The 23,779-nt window shown below is 34.8% G+C and overlaps 1 protein-coding gene across 4 annotated transcripts in view; it reads right to left on the reverse strand.

Moving 5' to 3' along the window:
• Nucleotides 1-23,779, reverse strand: part of Msr1 (macrophage scavenger receptor 1) — a 66,397-nt gene that overhangs the window by 33,147 nt on the left and 9,471 nt on the right. For 3 of the 4 annotated variants that reach the window (XM_042701645.1, XM_042701654.1, XM_042701665.1), the window contains exons 4-8: nucleotides 17,214-17,608; nucleotides 11,484-11,670; nucleotides 8,817-8,897; nucleotides 3,632-3,721; nucleotides 302-355 (exon numbers count right to left, since the gene is read on the reverse strand). In XM_042701645.1, the coding sequence (XP_042557579.1) occupies nucleotides 302-355; nucleotides 3,632-3,721; nucleotides 8,817-8,897; nucleotides 11,484-11,670; nucleotides 17,214-17,608 (807 nt within the window). The remainder of the gene's footprint in view (nucleotides 1-301; nucleotides 356-3,631; nucleotides 3,722-8,816; nucleotides 8,898-11,483; nucleotides 11,671-17,213; nucleotides 17,609-23,779) is intronic. The other variant, XM_042701673.1, reaches the window with a different exon arrangement.

Raw genomic sequence — 23,779 nt, forward strand, 5'->3', positions numbered from 1 at the left:
TGCAAAGCTACACACAGAAATCAGAAATGTGTGTGTGTGTGTGTGTGTGTGTGTGTGTGTGTGTGTGTGTGTGTGTGTTTAAAGCCTAGTTTTTCTCAATATACCCTTAAAGGTTTTTAAATTGTTTCATATCTGGTCAAGTTGAGATTTTTAAGAACTTTTTTCATTTTTCATTTTTAATACGAGTGTACAACTTGATTTTTTCAAAAAAGTCAACAAACTGCAAGCACCTGTTAATAAAGGTCTTAAGTTTTAAAAAAAAGAAAAGAAAAGAAAATAACATCAGAAACTATAAACTTACCTCCCAGGCTTCCACTTCCTTTTTCTCCCTTTTGTCCTTTTGGTCCAGTATTTCCTTGCAAAAAAATCATAAAAAAAAAATGCAATTAACAATCCTCCCTCCCCTTCCCTCCACTCCCCTCCCCTTTCCTATCCTTTTCTTTCCTTCCCTCCTCTCTCTACTTCTCTTCCCTCCCCCCACCCTCTCTCCATTTTTAAAGGGGATATCCAGGAAATAATTCTTTAGCTCCAGCAATCAATGTTACATTGTTTTTGAGACAGTGACTTACCAGCTTTAACTCAGGAACCTTCTATCTCTGTTTTCTGAGTGCCTGATTGCTGTAATTTTAAGCCTGAATTTCCAGGCCTATGTCCAGTAAGACACATTAATGGTGACAATTTCATCTCATGAAAGTAGTACTGCTCTTGATTATTAATTCTTCCTCTAAGAGAAATTGCTGTCTTGCAAGTAATTAAGTTCTTAGTATAATTGTAGGACTGGTTTTAGTGTTTTCTGTGTCAAAGTTATTGTAGTTTTTAATTTCCCTTACAAAGTTGGGAAACTCTTTTTCATCCAAACTCCATCAGAAAATATCATTTTTCAAATTCAGTCTTTGAAATAATACTGATGATTTAAAATCCTGTCTTGAATTGATCTGTTCTGATACTTACTAGTTATGTATGGATACTTGTAAACCTTTTCAATCAAAGTTTATTTTTCTGTGTAATAATAAAACACCTCTCACTGTAGAGATTATTTGAAAATTAATTGCCACATTATTACAGCGTGTATTCATAAGAGACTATAGCTCCACTTATATTATTTCTCTATCTCTCACAGTTTAGTTAGAAATGGAGTGTGTGTATGCGTGTGTGTGTGTGTGTGTGTGTGTGTGTGTGTAGCTTGAATTCATTCTGACTTAGGTTTCTCCCTGGAGGCTTTAGCCTTAGAGCCTTAGCTCTAGTACTTGAGCCTCAACTCCACTTCCAGAATTTTTCTGGTTAACTGGAGTCTCTCAGATTTGTTTGATCTATTGAGATAAAAGTCCTCAGATCTGGCTTGAACTGAGATTCTCATATCTCATATCTTCTGAGTTGCTAGGGGTATAGGTATGAGCCACCTGTGCCCAGCTTCAAATTTCCAAAAATGTCATATAGTGTGTTGTAAGTAGCATGAGACCTAAAGCATTTAAAAAAGTATAACTTACTCTCAACTGAAGTTTTGTTTTGAAGATTTAGCTGAGGTCCAATCATTATCAGAACAACATGGTGAAATTTTCTAATTCTCATATTGCTTTATATAATATGATTATATTTTATACCATTACATTCACTTTTAAACTGTGATGGAGTGAATTCAGGTACAAGTAAATTTGAAAAAAAAGCTATTACTAAATATTGCAAAGTACTCAAAAACTTCCTTATTATTTTAGTTGTATGCTTTTATGAAGTAGGCTGAGTACCATATTTTCAGGTTGTTCAAAAGGAAAAGACTTATACATTAAAAACAAATAGGATGGATGAAATTAAGCCAAAGTGGAAGTGATTATTTTAGTTGCTACAGAGATAATATATAGCTTAAGGAAAGATATTGCGTGTAATCCTTGGAAGCCTTTTGCTTTTCTAGCTTTCAGTAAGCATTTATTTTAATAAAACAGAATAAAGAAGAAAGTGATAGAGGGAAGAATGAAGGAGGGGTAGGAGTAGGAGAAGAGGGAGAGGGAAAGATGAAAGCTAGGAGGAGTGGAAAGGAGAAGGAGAAAGAGAGAGGGAGATTTCCTGCTCCCATTGCAGGAAGTCAGAGTGAAAGTCACCAATACTGTGAATCTGTTTTTACACAATCATGTTATAGATTGTTGAGAACAGAAATATTCAAGTCACCTGGCTTATTATGTGGTGTTAATTTCATGATAGATTACATTACTATAAGTATAAAAGTCCAAAACAAAAAAATTTATATTTTCTAGGAATATTAACTTATCACCTATATTTGAGATTGACCATAAACTACTACACCAATTTTTATGTTAAGCTTAGAAGACAAATAAAAAATTATTTATTCTTTCTTCCCAGAACTACATTGAACTATCTTGGAATCTGCAAGTAGATTTGGAATTCTGTCAAATGTAAAGTTTTAAACATATTTGTCTATTGAACTCAAATTGGTTATGTAGGAAACTAAGACATATAGATAATTTCAGGAAAATTACCAAACAAATATTTTCCCACATGTTGCTTAAGTGTCTGATGAAAGCTAGATGCTTTAGAGGTTTGGGGTGTATAAATACACCATGCAAATACAGTGAAGCAGGGTTATAGCGTGAGGGAGGGACATACAAAGCAACAAAGAAATCATCTTATAAATATGTTAGAAACCATCACAAGAAAGAAAAAAAACATTTGAATCCTTATGTTGGGGTTCATTTAGCCTAACATCAACTTATCTGACCATTTCTGCTTGTCTCAGACATATACTAGTTATTGCAAATAAGGGAAACCATGGGACCTATGTTTCTTTGGGTGTACTTTGTGGAGGGGAAGGGAAAAAACAAATTGTTTAAATAGGGATACAGGTGGACCCATTGCAACAATGAGATGCACAAGTTGTTTTGTTGAAAACGAACTTTACAACTTTGGCGGGGGGGGGGGGGGGGGGGGGGGGGGGGGGGAGGGAATGGGAAGGGATGGGAAGGGGAAACAAAGGAGGAGGCTACAATGCTTGATAAGAAATCTACTCATTACCTTGCCCATGTAATTGTAACCCCTCTGTACGGTATTTTCACAATAAAAAAAAAATACATAAAATACTAAAAAAATAAAATAAAATAAAATAAATACACCACTCACTCCAAGTAGTCATATCTGCAGTTCAAAGACTAATTGCAGGCTGTAGAAAGTGGCTAGCCAATTTTTCATTGAGGTAATTGATATCAATGCTGATCATCTACCCTGATATTATCAGCACTACTGAACTGCATTTCTTGAAGCATGTACAGTTCAAAACATGGATAACACCAAAGCCAGTGAGCATGGGCTACAATATGGAATTCCCACTCATTGCTTGTTGAAATGCAAAAAAGTAGTGTCAATTTGAAAGATAATTTATAAAGCTAAATATACATTTACCGTGTGAACAAGCAATGACATTTCCATGTAACTGTTTTATTCTCTTTCTGTGTGTGTGTGTGGACAGAACTCAATTTCAAAGTGCTTCAGATAACAAAATAAACTATATGTACTACTATCCATATGATAATGACTTTGAATAAAAGTAATTTTTAACTTTGAATATAATCCTATGATCCGACATTTATTTGTGTATTCGTTAGCAAAATACACAGTGTTATAATACCTGTCCTCCCTGTCTTTCCTACTTGTCCTGGGAATCCTTTACTTCCAGGAAAGCCAGTTGCTCCACGATCACCTTTTTGACCTGGAGGACCTACATGATCAATAAAGAAAACAAAAGTTTGTTACAATCCATTTTTTACATTGCATCTATGGAATTAACATAAAGTGAGTCTCCAAATGGAGGATAATGCTACTAAAAAATAATATGAATAATAAGAATAAACATTAGTATTTTGTTACATTGTAGGTATTCAATAAATAACATAATGTGGGAATATTAGAAACACATGAGAAAGATCAACCTTGGAGTGTTAATGTTGTATAATCAGCTAGGAAATTTCAAATGGTAGACTTCGTAATGGCTAACAAGATAATTTGCTAAAAACTTAAGATTTTTAAGAATTTTTAATATTTTAATAATTTTAGGAATTCTTTTAAGAATCTAAAATTTCCTTTAATATTTCCCTTAGGAAAGCACAACACAACAAAAATTATGTGTATTTACTTAAAAATTAGAGTCCTAAAACTGGCCATCCATAGGCAGAAAACTAAAAATGGATTCCTGTTTGCCACCATATCCTAATACCAATTCAAAGTGGATCAAAGACCTCAAATGTGAGACCCAAAACTGAAATGACTGCAAGAGAGAGTAGGAGAAATATTAGAATTTATCGGTATAGGTAGAAACTTCTTGAATAGAGTACCTAGAGCAAAACAGATAGGAGAAGGACTTGACAAGTGGCTCTACATCAAAATTTAAAGTTTCTGTGCAGCTAAGGAGACAGTCACTAAACTAGAAAGACAGCAAACCAACTGAGAAAAGATCTTTACCAGCAATATATGAGACAAAGGCCTAATATCCAATATATACAACCTCAAGAAACTAACCCCTCCCAAACCTAATAAGCCAATCACTAAATTGGCAAGAGAGCTAAAGGAGTTAAGGGAAGAAGTAAGAATGGCAAAGAAACACTTGAAGAAGTGCTCATCATCCCTAGACATAAAGGAAATACAAATCAAAACAACTCTGAGATTCCATCTCACCCCAGTAGGACTTGCCAGCATTGTGAATTCTAACAAATGATGGTGGGGATGTGTGGAAAAAGGAACCTTACTGCACTACTGGTGGGAATGTATACTAGTACCACTCTGGAAAGCAGTGTGGAGGTTCTTCAAAAAACTAAACATAGACCTTCTCTATAATCCAGCCGTACCACTCCTGGGTGTCTACCCTGAATGCCATGAGCCAGGAAATGATAAATACACCTGCACATCCATGTTCATTGCCACACTATTCACAGTAGCCAAGATCTGGAAACAGCCCAGATACCCCACAATAGATGAGTGGATCCAAAATATGTGGTACCTATGCACAATGGAATTTTAAATAGCCATTAGAAAAAATAAAATAATGCAATTTGCAGGGAAATGGATGGAACTAGAACAAATCATGTTATGTGAGGTAAGCCATCCTTAGAGAGACAAATGGTGCATGTTCTCTCTTCTATGCGGAAATTACATCTAAAATGCACTGGAATATGACAAATGATACAGGATAATAAATACTCATACACAGTAAGACCAAAAATGGATACTGAGAAACACATAGGTGCCTAAGTACGCTCTTCATATTTACATAAAATAATATACATAAAGAAACAGACTCCAATATATGAAAACAAAAAAATTATGATTCTGGCTTCTTTATGTGGTGTATTCAGATTTATATCATCAGGAGGGAGGGGAGATACAGAACTTAAGGGAAAGGGGTGAAAAGCTTCAGCATAAGAGCTCACTGGACATTGATGAAATTGAACTATCCAAACCATGGGCAGAGACAGGAGGAAGGCACTACAAGATAATGAGGGAACAGAAAACACCGTATGAAAGGAAATGTACCTGACTGTATTCCCACTGTACACCACTCTATAATAACAATAAAGTAAATTTACTTTAAACAATTAGAATCCTAGTTCTTGAATAAAGTGGTGAATCTGTTTTGTACAGAATCCAATGTAATTCTAAACCATTTAAATATGAGTGCAGATAGGCACAACACACACTCACAAGTTTACTTATAGGTATACATTACGTATACATATATATATATATATATATAGGGTTTATACTTATATTAAACTTATTTATACTTATATTTAAACCATTTTTCTCTACTTCATAGCTGTACAGTCATCACTGAAAGTGAATATAAAAACAATATTGTATGACTTCAGAACAAATGAGGACTGGAAAAGAGAAGGTATTTGGATCTGTTTTAGAGTAGTGGAGAAGCCAAAGCCATTCTGATAATGGTTGGTTGGGGACATTACAATGCTACTCAGAAAGTGTGTGTGAGTTACATTTTCCATAGGCGAATGAGGAAATTCACAAATAAATCCTGTGAGATACATTCAGAAATAAATCAATAGACTATTATGGGGAAAGTTTAAGCAAATTCATCCTGGTTAGTAGTATCATGTAATTGATGGTTTAATTATGCTTGAAAAATGACCACTGAATATAGCACCTCTGCAAAATTTTATTTTAAGAGACTAGATTCTCTGGGCCTTTCAGGTAGCAACTAGCTAAATATCTACGGTAATCTGTAGCAAGGATCAAGGATTTAGTGCTACAAATCTTCCATTTTACAAGTAGAAGGACTAGAGTACTGCGGAGATAAAAATCACATGCATAAGGTTCATCTATGTCTTCATATGTAGGTGGAAAATTAATGAACTGGCTAAAATCACAAAGTAGAATTATTTGAAACTGACCATTGCATACTCCTTATTTCCTGGCTTCAGTAATAAGGGAATCCAGCAATATGACAGACAAACTGAATATGAAATTAACTAGGAAAGAACCCATTAGGAGAGGAGGCTTAGAATTTTGAATGTTTTTCACCAAACCAATGGCAAGCTGATAGATACTTGAAGGATTTGTATTCTCTCTCCAGCAAATCACTTACTAGCTTGCTCACTCATTTTATGAGGTGACTGGACAATACCTATTTGTGCAGATAAACAATACCAATAGCATCCTACTAAGACCTGGCAAAAAGAAACTTTGAAAATGTGTTGTTAAGGCATTAACAAAAGCTGAAACATTTTAAACCCTTCTTCGTACCTCATATATCAGTAGTTCAAGAAGAGCTGCAAGATCAGCTACCCAAGAGAGTATGTGCACAGCAAATATAGCCAGACTAAACTTCTCTAGTTGAGGTATAAACTTTTGACAAATGCAATTCATAATGGAGGAACAGACAGAGTCTTAACAGTAGTAGCTCTGACAGCTATTATAATCTTGGTTACTCCTCCCACTTATGGCATCAACACAGCATTATTAAGATCTATTGAACCATAGTCAAGTAGAAGGGTTTTTCTTAATAAAAATTCTCATCTGACATCACTTCCCAAAGGCACATTAATATCAAACAACCACCTGCACACACACACACACACACACACACACACACACACACACACTCTTTCTTCCCCTCTCACTCTTCTCCCTCTCTCTCTCTCTCTATATATATATATATACATATATATATATATATATATATATATTCCCTCTGTACATCACCTCTACAATAACAATAAAACAGATTATCTTTAAACAAATCCTACTTCTTGAATAAAGTGTTTGGCGAATCTGTTTTGTACAGAATTCATTGTAATTCTGTTTGTCTCTCTCTCTCTATATATATATGTGTATAACATATATGTAATTCTATATACATACATATGTGTATGTTTGTTTAGATATAAATCTTGATTTATACATATATAAAACATATACATATCTACACATGTATATATGTTAACATATATATATGAACATACACATACATACGTTCGTTTTAGGAATGATGATATGAGGGTCATATAGGTGCCTTTTTTAATTAAAAATTTTTTGTTTTGGTTATTGGGCTTGAACTCAGAGCCTGCACACTGTCCCTGAGTTCTTTTGCTAAAGGCTAGCACTCTACCTCTTTGAGCTACAGTGCCACTTCTGTTTAAGTGGTTAATTGGAAATAAGAGTCTCACAAAGACTTTTCTAACCAGGCTGGCTTTGAAGCACAATCCTCAAATCTCAGCCTCTTGAGTAGCTAGGATTACACTTGTGAGGCACCAGTGCCTGGCTTTCTGTTTTCAATTTTCAAAATTTCTTTTTCTATATGTTGAAAATGAACAACAAAACTTGTGAGTGGGGATGGGAAGGAAAGAGAGGCAGAGAGTAAGGGAGGGGGTGACACTGCCCAAAAAGAAATGAACTCTTTACCTGACTAACATAATAGTAACCCCTCTGCAAATCACCTTTATAATAACAACATTAAAATTTTTTCTTTTTTCATGTAACCTCAACTGGTCAATATATTGATCAAAAAGAACATTTTTATATAAAGAAAGAAGGGTTTTTCTTAATAAAATGACATACAAGATATGTTTTGGCTGCACAAACAATTGTAGTTATAATGAAACTATGCAATATATTTCCTACTTTGAAAAATATGCAAGGTGTTTTATTTCTACTCAAACATGACATATTATTGCTCATTTTAATGTTTTGTAAGAAAAGAGAGTTCATGATTTTCTCTTCTGTTCTTCTATCATCTTCTTTTAAAAACATTGTTTTCAAGATGAAAGCATATACAGAAACAAATAAGTTGAATCAAATTTTCTCTAAAAATACAGAAAGTAGCTGACAGTAAAGGTAAAATATTTTAAAATATTTTTTTCAGATTTTTTGAGTTTTAGAAGATATATTCAAGGACTACATAAGAAATATATTCCAATATTCCTCAGCACACATTATTTCATTTTATATCTGAAAATAAAAAGATTTTAAAATGTATTCAATGTTAAGGTGGTGTTCATGTGGCTCATTACATACTTTTGTAGTCTATGGTAAAATGACACCCCTTAGTATTGTAATTCCACAAAGTAACTATGACAAAAACATTTAATTTTCTTTGAAAATCAAGAATTGTTTCAGGAATTTCTATGATTACAAAATTATGCATAATTAGACTGCTTAATAGCTCCTCAAACATGCCCATACATGTTCATACAATCACAGAGAATACAAGAGCAAATGAAATAGCTATTTTCATTTGTATACATGCAGGACTGCATATTTATATACCCTCATTGACTAAGATTAAGTAGTTATTATTACCATACCTATCCGACCTGGAATGCCTGGTAGACCAGTTAGTCCAATGGGTCCTCTGTCTCCTTTTTCCCCTGGGGGTCCTGGAGGACCTTTAAAAAATTACAATTACTGATGATTAGCATAGATTACATAGATTTGTCATTTATCAAGACAGTGATATCAAAGACCAAAGTTTCTTTCTGTTGTGCAATAACAGAAAATAAGTAAGACTTTATCTTCCTAAAGAACACTCTGCAATTGAGATGCTGTAATGCCTTCTACTGATAAGGATGAAAGCCTTAAATTAAACTTCTCAAATATGTCTTAAATATCTGTATATGGATAATGCTTTCCTAGGTTCTAAGAACCTAGAGGGGAGTGAAAAGATATCACAATGGCACAAAACCACACTAGTATTATGTACATATTGAGCTGGTATTGCTTTATTAAGTTAGACAGGATGTCAAAAAATTTATTACCAAGGCCTTATATTTGTGATGCCCTGAAAAGAAACAAAAATTCATGTACTTTAGACAAACAAATGCTTTATTGTTGGAACTGGCCCTGCCTGCAGGTGTCTGGCAGAGAGGTGAAGGGATTCTGAGGTAGGACAGAAGATTGCAAGCTTTCTCTCTGTGACTCAATGATTGACAAGAATCAGGGGAACAAAGGGAAGAGTATAGTGTGAGAAGATAAAGAGGGAAAGAACATTGAGAGTTGAGAAAGTGGTGAAAGGGCAGCTACAGCAAACAAATAAAGAAAAGCAGCAACAATGAACCACCAAGGAGGTACACGGGACAAAGAAGACAGCAATGTATTATTTTGCTGAGGACTTCATAGAATGGAAACTGAAGCTACAACCACAAAGCAAACAAAAAAAAAAAGCCACAGTGCTACCATACCTAAAATCTAATCCAAGGATTTTATCTGACAGTGACACTTTAGCATGACTCATAATTCACTGCATTGCCCATACTTATCTCTGAGTGTTATAGCCAGGCACTATCTTGAGAGAGGGTCAATTTTTGGCACAGAAGTTATTCTAGGAATCTGAACATAAAAAATTCTAGGTTAAAGAGCTCAGAGAGTGTCTTCCACAATTTCTGGGTGGGACATGATAAGGAGAGTCAGCCATGGAGTGAAAGAGAGAGTTGGAAATGGACCTACTAAGTTTAGGCAGCAAGGAGTTCATTTTGTGGAATTGAAAAACAGAAAAAATACTGAACGGTAAAAGAGAGAAACGTTCTTACTTACAAAGGTAAATTTATCTGAATAGTAGCAGAAAAAAAAGGAGAATCGGGGATTAGGCTGTCCAGGGACAGCCAGGATATAAACAAAACAACCTATCTGAAAAATAACTAAAGCCCAAAAGAGCTGGGGGTGAAGCTCAAACAGCAGAGAATCTGCAAGGAAAGCCAGATGCTAGAAAAATAAATTCTTGCCCTCTAAAACCCCGGGTACTGCATTGAATTTAATCAACCACTTACATAAAAAGCAAACAAAACAACAATAACAAAATAAAATCTGCGTGGTAGCTTAGAGCATTTGCCTAGCACAGCAACTCCCTGGTATCCATCCCTGGTGCTCAGAGGCAGGGGAACTACATTTGTACAGAGCAAGAGCCCTTTTTTGTCATTAGTCCCTAGTCAATACAGTATAGCAACTGTTATATGACATCTACATTGTAACAGTTATCATGAATAATCTAAAAATTATTCAAAGCTTATAGGCTATATATGTAGATTATATGCAAATAACACAGGACTTTATATAAGGGACCTAGGCATCCATAGATTTTAGTAGTCATGAACATCCTATAAACAATATTCTAAGGGTACAAAGGAACAAGTCTATTCAGAAATAACCAGAGAGAGAGAGACAGAGAAACAGACAGACACAGAAAGACCTGATGTCTTAGAAATGTATATAGAGTAAAACAATTAAACAATCAAGGATCACACACAGAAAAGAAAATCAAAATGTCTCACTAGATGAATTTTCCAAAGATGGATTCTAAGCAAATGGAAGATGATCCCAGATTAAATTGAGATAAATTTAGAAGCAACAATAAATTACCTCCTGAGCAACTCTGAGTAAATATCATTTGTAAAAGTAAGAATGATAGTATTGACTAAATTATTGGTTTAAAATTCTCACAATATAGCAATGAACTGACTTCATAAATATAACCAAACCAAGCATGAGGCTTCATATAAGGTATGTTATCTATTAAGGTAAGTAATCTATTAAGCTGTCAATCAACCTTAGAATAGATTAAAATCAATTTTAAGAGAAATAAAGAAAAACAGAAGAAAATAGAAATACATTGAAAACAACCAAACTATTTTTGGTAACTTTAATGAACAAAAACATTCAATAAAAATTTCAATCAATCCAGAAGTCTAAAAAAAATCAAAACAAATGAAAAAAAAACCTGGGGGGACAAAACAGGAAAAAAAACAGCACCAAAATAAGATAGTAGAAAGAAATATCCTGAAAAGTCATTCAATGTTATATTACACAAACAACTGAACAAACAAAAAGATAGTCTTTATATGACAAACCTAAAACAAAGGATTTCAGAAGGTTGAAGGCAATATACTCAAAAATTGTATAGCCAAACATGGAATTTAAAATGCCAAATATCTGCAATGTGTCAGCACATCTTGACATGTCTTTCTGGAAGGAGAGTTTACCTTGAATCAAAGTGATATTTTTCAGTGTCTGCGAATGTTCCCAGTCTTTCAGTCTGAGGTCATTAGTGATGTTGTTCAGTACTTTCACTTCTCTTTTAATTTCCTGTTCCACATGCACTTGTTCTTCTTTCACAGACTCAATTTCTGCTGATGCATTGTATACGTGCTCTTCTAACTTACGGATTTCCTGCAACACAGCCCCAAATATGACATGCATGGTTAGGAAATGTATGATTTCAAGAAGTCTTGGAAATTACATTTTTAAAAACACATGATACTATAGGAATATTACAGAGTAAAAATATGGATATTAGAAAACCCTTTTTTAGTAAATGGCTAAATTGTCACATACCCTCCCTAGCCAAACAATCAACTGGATAGATATCTTCATTCATCTGTATATCCCCAAATATACAGATGCTAAGATAAAATTAAAGACTTCTCAAGGTGTTAATTTATCTGAGGTGAAGTTTCCTTACAGTGTATTTACTGTAGCAACCTCCAGGTCTACGAAAATGCTAGCTTTAATATGACATTGTTTTATAGCAATAGGCAAAGTTAAATGTCAGAATTCTCAATAATAAACAGTAAAGCTTGATTCTGATAGTCAATAAAATTGTAGCATAGTGAATTGATAATATTCTGCTTTGAAACTTTGTAGTTGGGGCTTCTTTGTTTTGGGTTAGAAATCCATGCACATGCATATGTGAAAGCACATGCCTGGATATTTATGAGGGTATAAACAAGTGAAGAATATACAATATTCTGAACTATGCTTTTAACTTTTATTGTACAATATAGTGACAGTATTTACTATTAAATATTTACTGTTAAATAATTAAAGATTGACTTATTTTTAATAATTTAGTGGCATTGAATTGCTGAATATTTTCAGATTTCATATTTAAGCTGTACTTTTCTTACAGCTTTAAACAATGCTGCAACAAAACACCACTTTGCATATACCAGTGGAGTGCTTACTTCTATTTGACAGCTTCCAGAAAAAAGAATGGATTTTATTTAAGAGACTAAACAATTGAAATATTTTTCAGCACTACCACACTGACCTCCAAATATATATGCACATTATTTCCTCTCTCTTTGTCGAGTGCCTACTGTGGGCCCTCAAATAATAGGCCATCTCAGCATATTTGAGTTTACAGAACAAGACCGGAAACATGATAAATCATCTTGACTTAATTAGCCATTCATATTATAAGGTAAGTTAAAATATTTAGTCATCAAATTTCTGACCATTAATATTGTTCTTGATTAGTTTTCCCTTTGTTTACCTAATTTCTCTTTGTGTGTTTGTATTTTCTATGTTTGAGGCACTAAGCCTTGTTGTCTACTCTGGAAATGTTTTATTTCTTTCTGTTCTGTTTTTATGTCACCTCCGTCTTCATGGCATGATTTTGTTTCATAAATATTTCTGTTTAACTGCTTAGGGATTATCATTGCCTATCTGCACATAGAAATCAACTGGTATTCATTATTCTTTAATCCGGGTAAGAGGAAATTATACTTTCTTGGTCTGAACTAAAAAAAAAAAATTAAGCTGAGAGGATTAAGGTAGGGTATAAAACCTTTAGAGCTGCTAGCTTACAACCCAGAGTATTTATTTATAGACTTATGGGAACATTCTATCACTGAGAGAAATCATGCAGTCTTTGTTTCTCTGGGTCTGGATTAAAGCACCAAGAAATGGGTACTTGAAAGGAGACAGTGAGTCCAAGGGGAGAGGTACAGACAAGAATGCAGTCAAGTCTATTTCCTAACAAATGGGGCGATGTCATTCTTTTTGATGGAGGCATAGAATTCCATTGTGTGTGTTTGTGTGTGTGTGTGTGTGTGTGTGTGTGTATACATATACATCACATTTTCTTGATCCATTAATCTATGAGGGGCATCTGGGTTGGTTCCATATCTTAGCTATGGTAAGATAATGCTGTGATAAACATAGTTGTGCTGGTAGCTTTAGTATGGCCTTGTTTGTTATCATTTGGGTAAATGCCCAAAAGTGGGATTGCTGGGTTATAGGGGAGCTCTGTGTGGAGATGTACAAAACACCATGCTGAAAATTAACTTTACAACTTGGGGGGGAGCGGGAGGGGGTGGGTAGTTGTGGAGGTGAGAGATGGTAGGGGGAGATCAAAGGAGGAGGCAACAATGCTCAATGGGAAATGTACTCATTACCTTGCTCATGTAACTGTTACCCCTCTGTACAACATTTTTACAATAAAAAATGCACATACACAAATAAAGAATGCAGTCAAGAATTCATTGTACATACCACAACATTAAAAACTGTAAGAGAAAGGGGTGGGACAAAGGAGGATGAGATTGTTAAGGGCGTGATACAGATCAAGATGTATTCATACACTGCTTTGTTGAATGACACCTCCCTTGTGGAGTTTCTTAAAAATAATAAAAACAGATTCGCTTTTCAATGGTAACATACTTTTTTTTTTGGTCAGTCATGAGGCTTGAATTCAGGGCCTTTCTGCGGCCTCTGAGATCGTTTGCTCAAGACCAGCTTTCTATCACTGAGCCACAGCTCCACTTCCAGTTTTTGAGTGGTTAATTGAATGTAAGTATCATGGGAGCTTTTCTGTCTGGGCTGGCTTCAAACTGAGATCCTCAGAACACAGCCTCTTGAGTAGCTAGGTTTCTAGGTATGAGATACTGACTCAGTGGTAACATAAAGCCCAATTTACATTTAAGTGGATAAAAATCGTTCAGATCCATGTATCTACAGAGGAGAAGTTTAGACTAGCAAGTGATTTTGCTACCTAGAAATCTGGAAACACCTATGTGTTTCAAATCTAGAGTGGAGAGCTGAGTCACCTCTGCATTTTCATCTTGAAAACCTCATGTGAGCTTCTTATCTGCCAACTTGTACTTGTATTGGAAAGAGAGTCATACATTTAATTTTTTTAATCCTATGTAATATCTATTCACACTCCCCAGATTTCACTAACACTAGCCTTGCCAGAAACAGGCATTTAATTTTTGCAATTTTATAATTCTTGAAAGAATCATAAAAGTATAATTAGAATTTAAAAAAAGAAAAAAAAAGTATAATTAGAATGAAGTATTACATCCCTTTTCATTCAAACTAATGGCTGCTCTGTCCTTAATGAGTAGTGTTCTGGTATTACTCAAACAACATTTGCTGATTTTGCCATTCATGTCATGTATTTAAGCACTTAATGAGCTAAGGATTCAGTGATCAGGAGGACTTATGGGGTATCATTCAGTGGACAAACACTCGTCTAACATGTATAAAACCCTGTGTTCAATCTCTCCTACCAGAGGAGTGGGAAATTCTAAGATCAATATAATTACCAAAGCACTGGAGATGAAAACATGATTTTATGCACATATCCACACATGTATACATGGCAGTGACAATTTCTAAATCGTGACAAGTAATTAATGTCTAAGAAACACAGCCTTTCAAACTTCATTAGTCACTTGTACTCCCTTTATAAAAAAAAAGGCCTTCCCCAAGACATAATAAGTATAGTTTATTCAAACTGAAAACATCTCATTGATAATCAGATTTTAATTGTTTCTAATAAATATGATCTGAATGTCTACTACCTTCCAAAGGGCTTCTAACTGGGTCTAAATACGTGGTGCATTTTCTGGTGAACTCCACACATTGCCAAGTCAAGCTACTATTGTTCTTCTATCCATTGTTCACCCAATGGATGGGTTTCTATTGGTACCTCTTTTTGTTCCTCCCAAGTCAGAGTTCTTGTCATCCCAATCATATTTGCTATGCTTAGATACTTATGGATAATGTGGCAAAATACTGTAAGTCATATTTTGGCAGGAGTGACATGGGAAAGAAGCAAAGTATCAATGTTGGTGTTCAAAAGTTGTGCTGAGTTGTGAACATAAAATATTAAAATTTTGAATGACTGAATCTTATAAATTACAAGTATATCACATATTCTCGTCTACTCCTAGTCAATAATTTAGTTGTTCTTTTGTCTGAATCAATATATTTGCTCTCTAAATTGTAGTGGTTAAAAAATCACTACATTAAGAAAGGGCTTAGGACTTCAGGCATTTCTCAAGTGGTAGAGTACCATTTTGAACAAGAAATCCAAGCAATATGATAGGTCCTCAGGTACAAACCCCAGTACTAACACATACATACACAGTTCTATTTTTGTATAAATATTTCTGGCATTGCTTAATAGGCTTCATATTATGAATTTGGGGCTTAGATAGTTTATGACACCGTCATATTTTTCACATGAAATTTTAGTCAAATAAGTGGAATTACTTAGATAGAAGTGGAATTTCTCCACGAGAAATATAATTTAAAAATAAACATGAGTACAAATTAATACTTATCTTAACTAGGTTTGATTACAAAATAGTTTAGTGCAGAGGTCAGATTGGGAAATTCAACCTAGACTTTTTGTGAATAAATATTTACCTTTTTGCAGCTTTTAGTCATCTCTCTACATTTTGTATCTGAATACTTACCTTGGTGCTACAATGGCTTCATCTAAGGAGATGTAAGACATCATATTGTCTGCACAGTTTCCATATGGTTCTTTACAAAGAAATGTTACTGACAACTGCAAATGATATCCAATCATTCAATGGCCTGATTTATGATAGTGCTTTATTTGTTGCTGTTTTTCTCAATGATTAATGAATATAGCTTGCAGATAAGTAGTAAACAGTATATATTTAATCTTAGTTTGATAATAAAAATACATTATTATCTTAGTAAGAGCTCACAACATAAGTTGTGTATACGTTGTTCAAAGTTAATTCTTTACAGTTATTAGCAGGCATAGGTATACAGAGTAGCAAAATAAATTATTCAAAATTTTAATTTTTAAGATATCCATCTTTTATTGGTGCTGTTGTTGTTGGTCACGGGGCTTGAACTCTGGGCTAGAATGCTGTCCCTGAGCTGTTCAGTTCAAGGCTAGTGCTCTAACACTGGTAGCCACAGTGACACTTCTGGATTTCTAGTAGTTAACTTTCCTGACCAGGCTGGCTTTGAACTGCAATCCTCAGATCTCAGCCTCCTTTGTAGCTAGGATTTCAAGTGTGAGCCACCCATCTGGCAAGACATCCATTTGATATTTACATTCTTTTGGTGCTGAAGAAATATTAAGTCTAAGCTGGACACTAGTGGCTCATGCTTGTAATCTTAGCTACTCAGAAGGTTGAATAAGATCTGAGGATTGAGGTTTAAAGCAAGCCCCAGTTGAAAGTCCCTAAGATTGTTATCTCCACCAGAAAAAATATACAAGTGTGAGTGCAGCTCAAGTAGAAGTGCAGTAGAACTCCAGCCTTGAGCAACAAAACCAAGTGAGAACATGTTACCCTGAGTTCAACCTTAATACCAGCCCTAGGGAAAAAAGGAAATATTAAGTCTATTTTAAAATTTACTACCACAAGGTGTCTACCTCTCCAGATATTCTATGATAATCTAAAAATTCCAAGTGGTTTGGACAATCTATCAAGATACTCTAATGACATTTAGAATGTTAAAATTGCTTACATCCAATGGAATATGTTGGGAGTCTGGAAAAGCTACTGGATAAATTCACTTGAAACCTTTTAGTTTGATTGCTTTAATAGAGTAAATAAGGTAATACATGAACCAAATTTGAAATTTTGATTTCAAGGAGACAAGATAAGGAGCAATTTAATTCCAGAATGTGACCTACCTTTACAAAATGATCTTACCTCTTGTTGTTTCAAGGTAGATTCTTGGAGTTTGCTATTCAATGAGTCTATGTGGAGCTGCATATCAAGCAAGGTGGTATTCAAACTTAATAAGGACTTTGAGAGTCCATCTATTGTGTTTCCATGTTCCTGAACTGAGGAAACCAAGGCACTTAGCTTGAGGAGAAAGCCACTGAATCTTTGAACAATCTGCACACTAAAATTTTGGAAGGATTCTTGATCTATGAGATTGGCTTCTGTGTCTAAAATACGTTGGATTTTCTCCTCCATGTTATTCATGTGTTCTGTCACAACTTCTTGAAATCTCATTTCCTCTTCACTGCCATTTCCTTTTCTCATCATACTTTGAGATGAATCAACTATGCAATTCTTCATATCCCACTTTAAGAACTGAGCTGTATAGTTAAGTAAGAATAAACCAAGTCATGATCTGCAGGGTTAAAAGTTTACCTCATTCCACCCCATACGATTGCATTCCACGTGCTTCATTCCTTTCCATTGCAACATGGTGAATGCTAACTTAAAACAAGTGACAAGGTCAAAAAAAGTGACAAGGTAGTAATGAGAAGCTCATAGTCTCCCTTTCCTAGGTTGCTTTAGAATTCATTTAGACTTGCTGCTTCTATCAATCTTCCTAGACATTGAGTTGGGATTAGGCCAGGTAGAGAAAATTCTGTAGATTGAAATAATAGTATCCTACTCCCTGAAATAGGATGAAATGAGATGATGTTCAATGAGATGATGTTCAACACCTTTTCTGAAGAAAATATGTGGACCATGTTAGCTTTGTCATTTGGGTAATGATGAGAAAACCAATAAAAAGTGAAAGGAGAAGCAGTCATGCCAACCATGGGACACAAAAATTGTTGGTCCATCTTCCTTGGCCAATCACAAACTAGCACAACATTTCATTTTAGTTTACTCAGTCCTGACTGAGGTAGAACAGGACATTGGACAACTAATTTCTGCCCCTTTAAAAATATATGACTTCATATATTCTTTATCTATCTTTATTTATTTTTTTAATTTTGTTGGTCATGGAGATTGAACTCAGGGCCTGGGCACTGTTCCTGACCCTTTTTGCTCAAGGCTAGCTAGCACTATACCACTTTGAGCCACAGCTCCACTTCTGGTTTTCTGGTTGTTAATGGGAGATAAAAGTCTCACAGACTCTCTTGCCTGGGCTGCCTTTGATCTGGGATCCTCAGATCTCGGTCTCCTGACTAGGTAGGATTATAGGCAATAGCCACCAGCACCTGGCTTGCTTACCTAACTTTAAAAAAAAAACTTTGTAATAGGAAAAACCAGATCAATTAATAAATAGGTAAAAGACTTAAAGAGTAACTTCTCAGAAGAAAAAGTAAGAATGGCCAATAGACACATGAAGAGATGTTAAACAACTTTGGCCATAAAAGAAATGTAAATTAAAACAAGATTGAAATTCTACCTCACCCCAGTTAGAATGACCGTTATCAAGAAAACTAACAATAACAAATGCCAGGGGATGTGGCCAAAAGGGAACACTACTATACTGTTGGTGGGAATGTAAACTTGTTCAACCACTCTGGAAAGCAGTATGGAGGTTCCTCCAAAGACTAACCATAGAGCTCTCCTATGAATCAGCAATCCCACCTCTGGGCATTTTCCCAAATGACCACAAATGAGCCTTATATGAAATCAACCTAGATGCTCCTCAGTGGACAAATGGATCAATAAAAAGTGGCATATATACACAAGGGAATCATATACTTTTTCACCAGAAAGAATGATATTATACCATTTATAAGAAAATAGAAAGACTGGGAAAAATTATATTAAGCAAAATAAGCCAGACCTGAACAAACAGACTACATGTCTTCCCTCATTTTTGGTAACTAGAATGTGCCTACGTATCTACACCTGGGTTGTAAAAAACACAATGGATGCTAAAAGGCAAAAAATATACTGAGACATGATAAGTTATATAGGTCTCTGGACATTCACACAGTGAGACCAAAGAACATTCTTAGAAGAGGATCACAAAGATTCAATAACTATTTGCATATGGTCATACAAAATAATATTTATCTAACTGAACTCCAAGAAATGGAAACAAGAGGGCTGGGAAGTTGGCTCAGTGGTAGAGCGCTTGCCTTGCATGCATGAGGCCCTGGGTTTGATTCCCCAGCACCACATAAGCAAAAAGAAAAAAAAGCCGGAAGTGACACTATGGCTCAAATGGTAGAGCGCTAGCCTTGAGCTGAAGAGCTGAGGGACAGCGCCCAGGCCCAGAGTTCAGCCCCAGGACTGACAAAAAAAAAAAGGAAACAACAGGGTATTTTCTTCTTTGTTGCTGTTTTTGTGTTCTGTTTTTTGTATTGTTTGTATGTCTTTGGGAGGGTAATGCAGGGACAGAAAGGATGGGGAAAAGGGTGAACAAATGCAGCTGTGATACTCGCTAAACTATGTTGAGAATGAACTATACAACTTGTGGATGGGCAGAGAGGGAAAAACTTGGAGAGAGCCAGAGAAGAGGTACTACTGTTCAAAAAGGAACATATGTATTACCTGACTTATGTAACTGTAATTCCTCTACACCTCACTTTTACAAAAACAATGTGCATGTGTGTGTGTGTGTGTGTGTGTGTGTGTGTGTGTGTGTGTGCATGCGTGTGTATTTTTACATTACCATGAATTTTGATGTCTGGTTTAAAATCTTACTTTTTGTTGAACTTTTTATCAAATTTGGTTCTGTTTCCATTACGGTAATTTTATTATAAAATGAATACTGGATATGTACAATATAATATATTAGACAAGTTAATATATTAACTATGAGCCTGACACTTGGCAGACAAGTACTCTTCCATTTGATCCACAAACACAGATCTTTTTGGTTTCATTTTTTTTTAAATTAAATTTCACATTTATGCTTTGGGAAAGCTACAATGTGATGCTCCGTTTTTACTTTTCCATATAATTGGAAGTTATATTAGACATAATATGTAATACATATTATACAATTTATTATAAGTATTTAATATTAAATTTAATTATACAAGTATGAATTAATATAAATTTCAAGTATATGTTATTTGAATATATGAAGTGATAATATATATAAGGTGATATACTTTTATACAAATGCATTCTAAACATATTTATATAATGTTATTGCATTATAAAAGTTAATATATCTATTTAAATATATACTATATATTACAATTTTTAATTCAATGCTATATAACAAATATTTTATAATATTAGTTAATAATATTAAACAAAAATAATTTGATAATTAAATCATACTCTACTTATGAAGATAACAGATTTATTGAACAAATCTCATACATTGTCTATTTCTGTTCATTAGTAATATATACAATTTGATATAACAATCTTGTGATGATGAATTATTTCCTGAAGGAAACTATTTAGTGGTTTTTGGGGAACATACTGAGCTGTGGCTACATGTTTCCAAATGGGCATATGTTCTCCAAACAATCTAATTATCCTTCCAAAATGATTTAAGGCAATATGCCCTAGAGAGTTTTTTTTCAAAAGAAAAGAAAAAAATACACAAACATTAAATTTGAATAAAACTAATGCACAGTCATAATCTTACAAGATGAAGAAAATATTAAACATCATTTTATTACTGATCTCTAGTAGTTAATGTACCTCTATATTAATACTACATGCATATCTATATATGTATGTATGCATATATATAGTTCACATTCTTATTTATTAAATGCATTAGATTTTGCACATGTGGTAATTATGGGCCAATAAAGAATGCCTTTGTATGCACTAAAAATGACATATACACATCTATACATGAGTCTACTGTTTTGTGCTACAAAAATGATATTTGAGATTGCCAATTATATAGACCTTTGTGGATTAACTACATTAAGACAGAAAAAAAAAAAAACAGTTTTTCTGCTAAATGAGAGCAAGCTGCTTGATATCAGACTCTGGTGTGATTCTACACAAGTTACACAACCTTTCTCAGGTCTCCTCAAAGACATAAAATATCAACCTCAACAGAGATTAAGCATAGGTGAAATAAAACATAATCCTATAGTGGACAAATTGGCATATATGAAAACTATTTAACCACAAGGTACTTTCTAGAAGAAAGATGGGTTAGTTGTGTTTGTTCAATATTTCTGAATTTACCAAGAAGTTGACCATAAAAAAATATATATTTCTTCATCACACTAAATTGAGTATGAAGAATAAGTTTGACAGCTGAATTGATGCATTAACCAATTCTAAGATTTACATATTAGTCTGAGTACAAGTGGTTCAAGCTTTAATTTTTGCCACTCAGGAGGTAGAGAGCAGGAGGCTGAGAGTTCATCAACAGCATTGGCAAAAACTTTACAAGATCCCATCACAACTGTCAGCTAGGCACATTAACTTGCCCTTGTATATCCAGCTCCTCAGGAGGCTAAGACTGAGAGGACCATCATCCAGTTTTCCCAGTCATAAACATAAGACCCTGTTAGATAAATACAGCAAAGTATATGGCAATGTGGATAAAGTGGGAGAGAGACTGCCCAACCAGCACAAAACCCTGATTTCAAACTCTAGTACCATCACCTACTTTGTGCACGGTAACTCTGAGAAGAAAACTGGAAATCAATTTCAACATTTATTATAAATAATGTGTGTGTGTGTGTGTGTGTGTGTGTGTGTGTGTGTGTGTGTACACATGCACGCGCTTGCTCTGGAGCATGTACACGCTAGTCTTGGAACTGGAACTCAAGGCCTGCGTACTGTTCTTGAGCTTTACTTTATTCTAGGCTAGCATTCTATCACTTGAGCCACAGCTTTACTTCCAATTTTTTGGTGGTTAATTGGACATAAGAATCTCATAGACTATCCTGCCTATGCTTGCTTCAACTCACAATCCTCAGGTCTCAGCCTCTTAGCTAAGCATGAGCCACCAGGGCCCAGCATACATGGACAATTTTCTAAAAATATTTCAAAATTCTTCCTTTAGATTTTTCATTTTATGATGGTTACTCTGAGTCAGGACTCCAGGTTGCAGAGTAGGACTACTTGAGTAGAAAATCTAGCTCTGTCTCTTGTAAGGTGTAACAATGATGAGTTAATTAATGAGTCCATGCTTCTGCTTTGCTATTAGTATAATTGGAATACTAACTAAGTTTCATAGTTTCATTGCTTTTATTTTGGATTCAACATCTGTGTCCTAAGCATCTCCAGACTTGATACTAATTAACCATGCAGAAATAATATTGTGTAGCATAAAAGTTTTCTGGAGTTGAATCTAATCTTAGCTTTTTTTTCTACATATAGTAACTCAACAATATAATTTTATTTCACTGAGAACAAGTATTATTTTGCAGGGATAAAATAAATGTTTTTCACAGCAAGCTAACACCTGATTGGAAAAAGATATGAACAATGCTTTTAATCTGACAAAATAAAGAACATTTGAAAGAAAAGGCTACATTTTGTTTTTATATTTAAAAACAAAACTTTGTTTTTTGACCCTGAACAAAAGTAAGTTAAATCTGGCTTTCTTTTTCCATTAAATTTTCTTTTCTTTTCTTGTAATGATGTTATACAGAGGGGTTACAGTTACATACGTAAGATAATGAGCACATTTGCACATTGTGACCCCCTCCCTCATTTTTTTCCCACTTTCCCTATCCCCTCCCTTAAGTTGTAAAGCTCATTTCCATCATAGTGTCTTGTGAGTATCTTTTTTTTTTGGGGGGGGGGTCAGTTGTGGGGCTTGAACTCTGGGCTTGGGCGCTGTCTCTGTGCTCTTCAGCTCAAGGCAAGTGCTCTACTGCTTGAGCCACAACGCCACTTGTGGTTTTCTAGAGGTTTATTGGAGATAACAGTCTCAAGGACTTTCTGTCCTGGGCTGGCTTTGAACGGTGATCCTCAGCTCTCAGCCTCCTGAGTAGCTAGGGTTACAGGCGTGAGCCACCAGCGCCCGGCTTTGTATCATTGTTGTATTGATTCACCCTTTGTCTTTTGTCTCACCATTTTGTTATTCCCCTCCCCTTCCCCAAATCAGATGTAGGTATGACCATGTAAAAGGATGCTAATTAAAATGAACTCCAAGATATGGAACCAAGAGGGTTTTTTTCTTTGTTTCTCTGTTTTTGTTTTTGTTTGTTAATGTACTGTGTAAAGTTCTTTTTCGTTCGTTCGTTCGTTCCTTCCTTCCTTCCTTCCTTCCTCTCTCTTTCTCTCTCTTCCTTCCTTTCTCTCTCTCTTTCTTCTTTTTTCTTTCTTTCCTTCTTTCTTTCTTTCTTTCCTTCTTTCTTTCTTTTCCCTTTATTTTATCCCTATTGTAAACTGTTTTTGATTTCAGTACCTTCTGTCTTTTATATATGTTTAAATTCTACTTTCTTTAACAATAATTAACCCTGAGCCAGGCTTCCACCTGTAATCCTAGTTCCTCAGGAGGCTGAGATCTGAGGATTGTGGTTTGAAGCCAGCCTCAGCAAGAACATCCATGAGATTTTTGTCTCCAATAAGCTACTCAGAAAAGGCCAAAAAGTGGTGCGGTGGCTCAAAATGGTAGAGTGGTAGCC

Source organism: Dipodomys spectabilis, unplaced genomic scaffold, assembly GCF_019054845.1.
Source record: "Dipodomys spectabilis isolate Male_0828 unplaced genomic scaffold, ASM1905484v1 ptg000009l, whole genome shotgun sequence".
Taxonomy (NCBI): Eukaryota; Metazoa; Chordata; class Mammalia; order Rodentia; family Heteromyidae; genus Dipodomys; species Dipodomys spectabilis.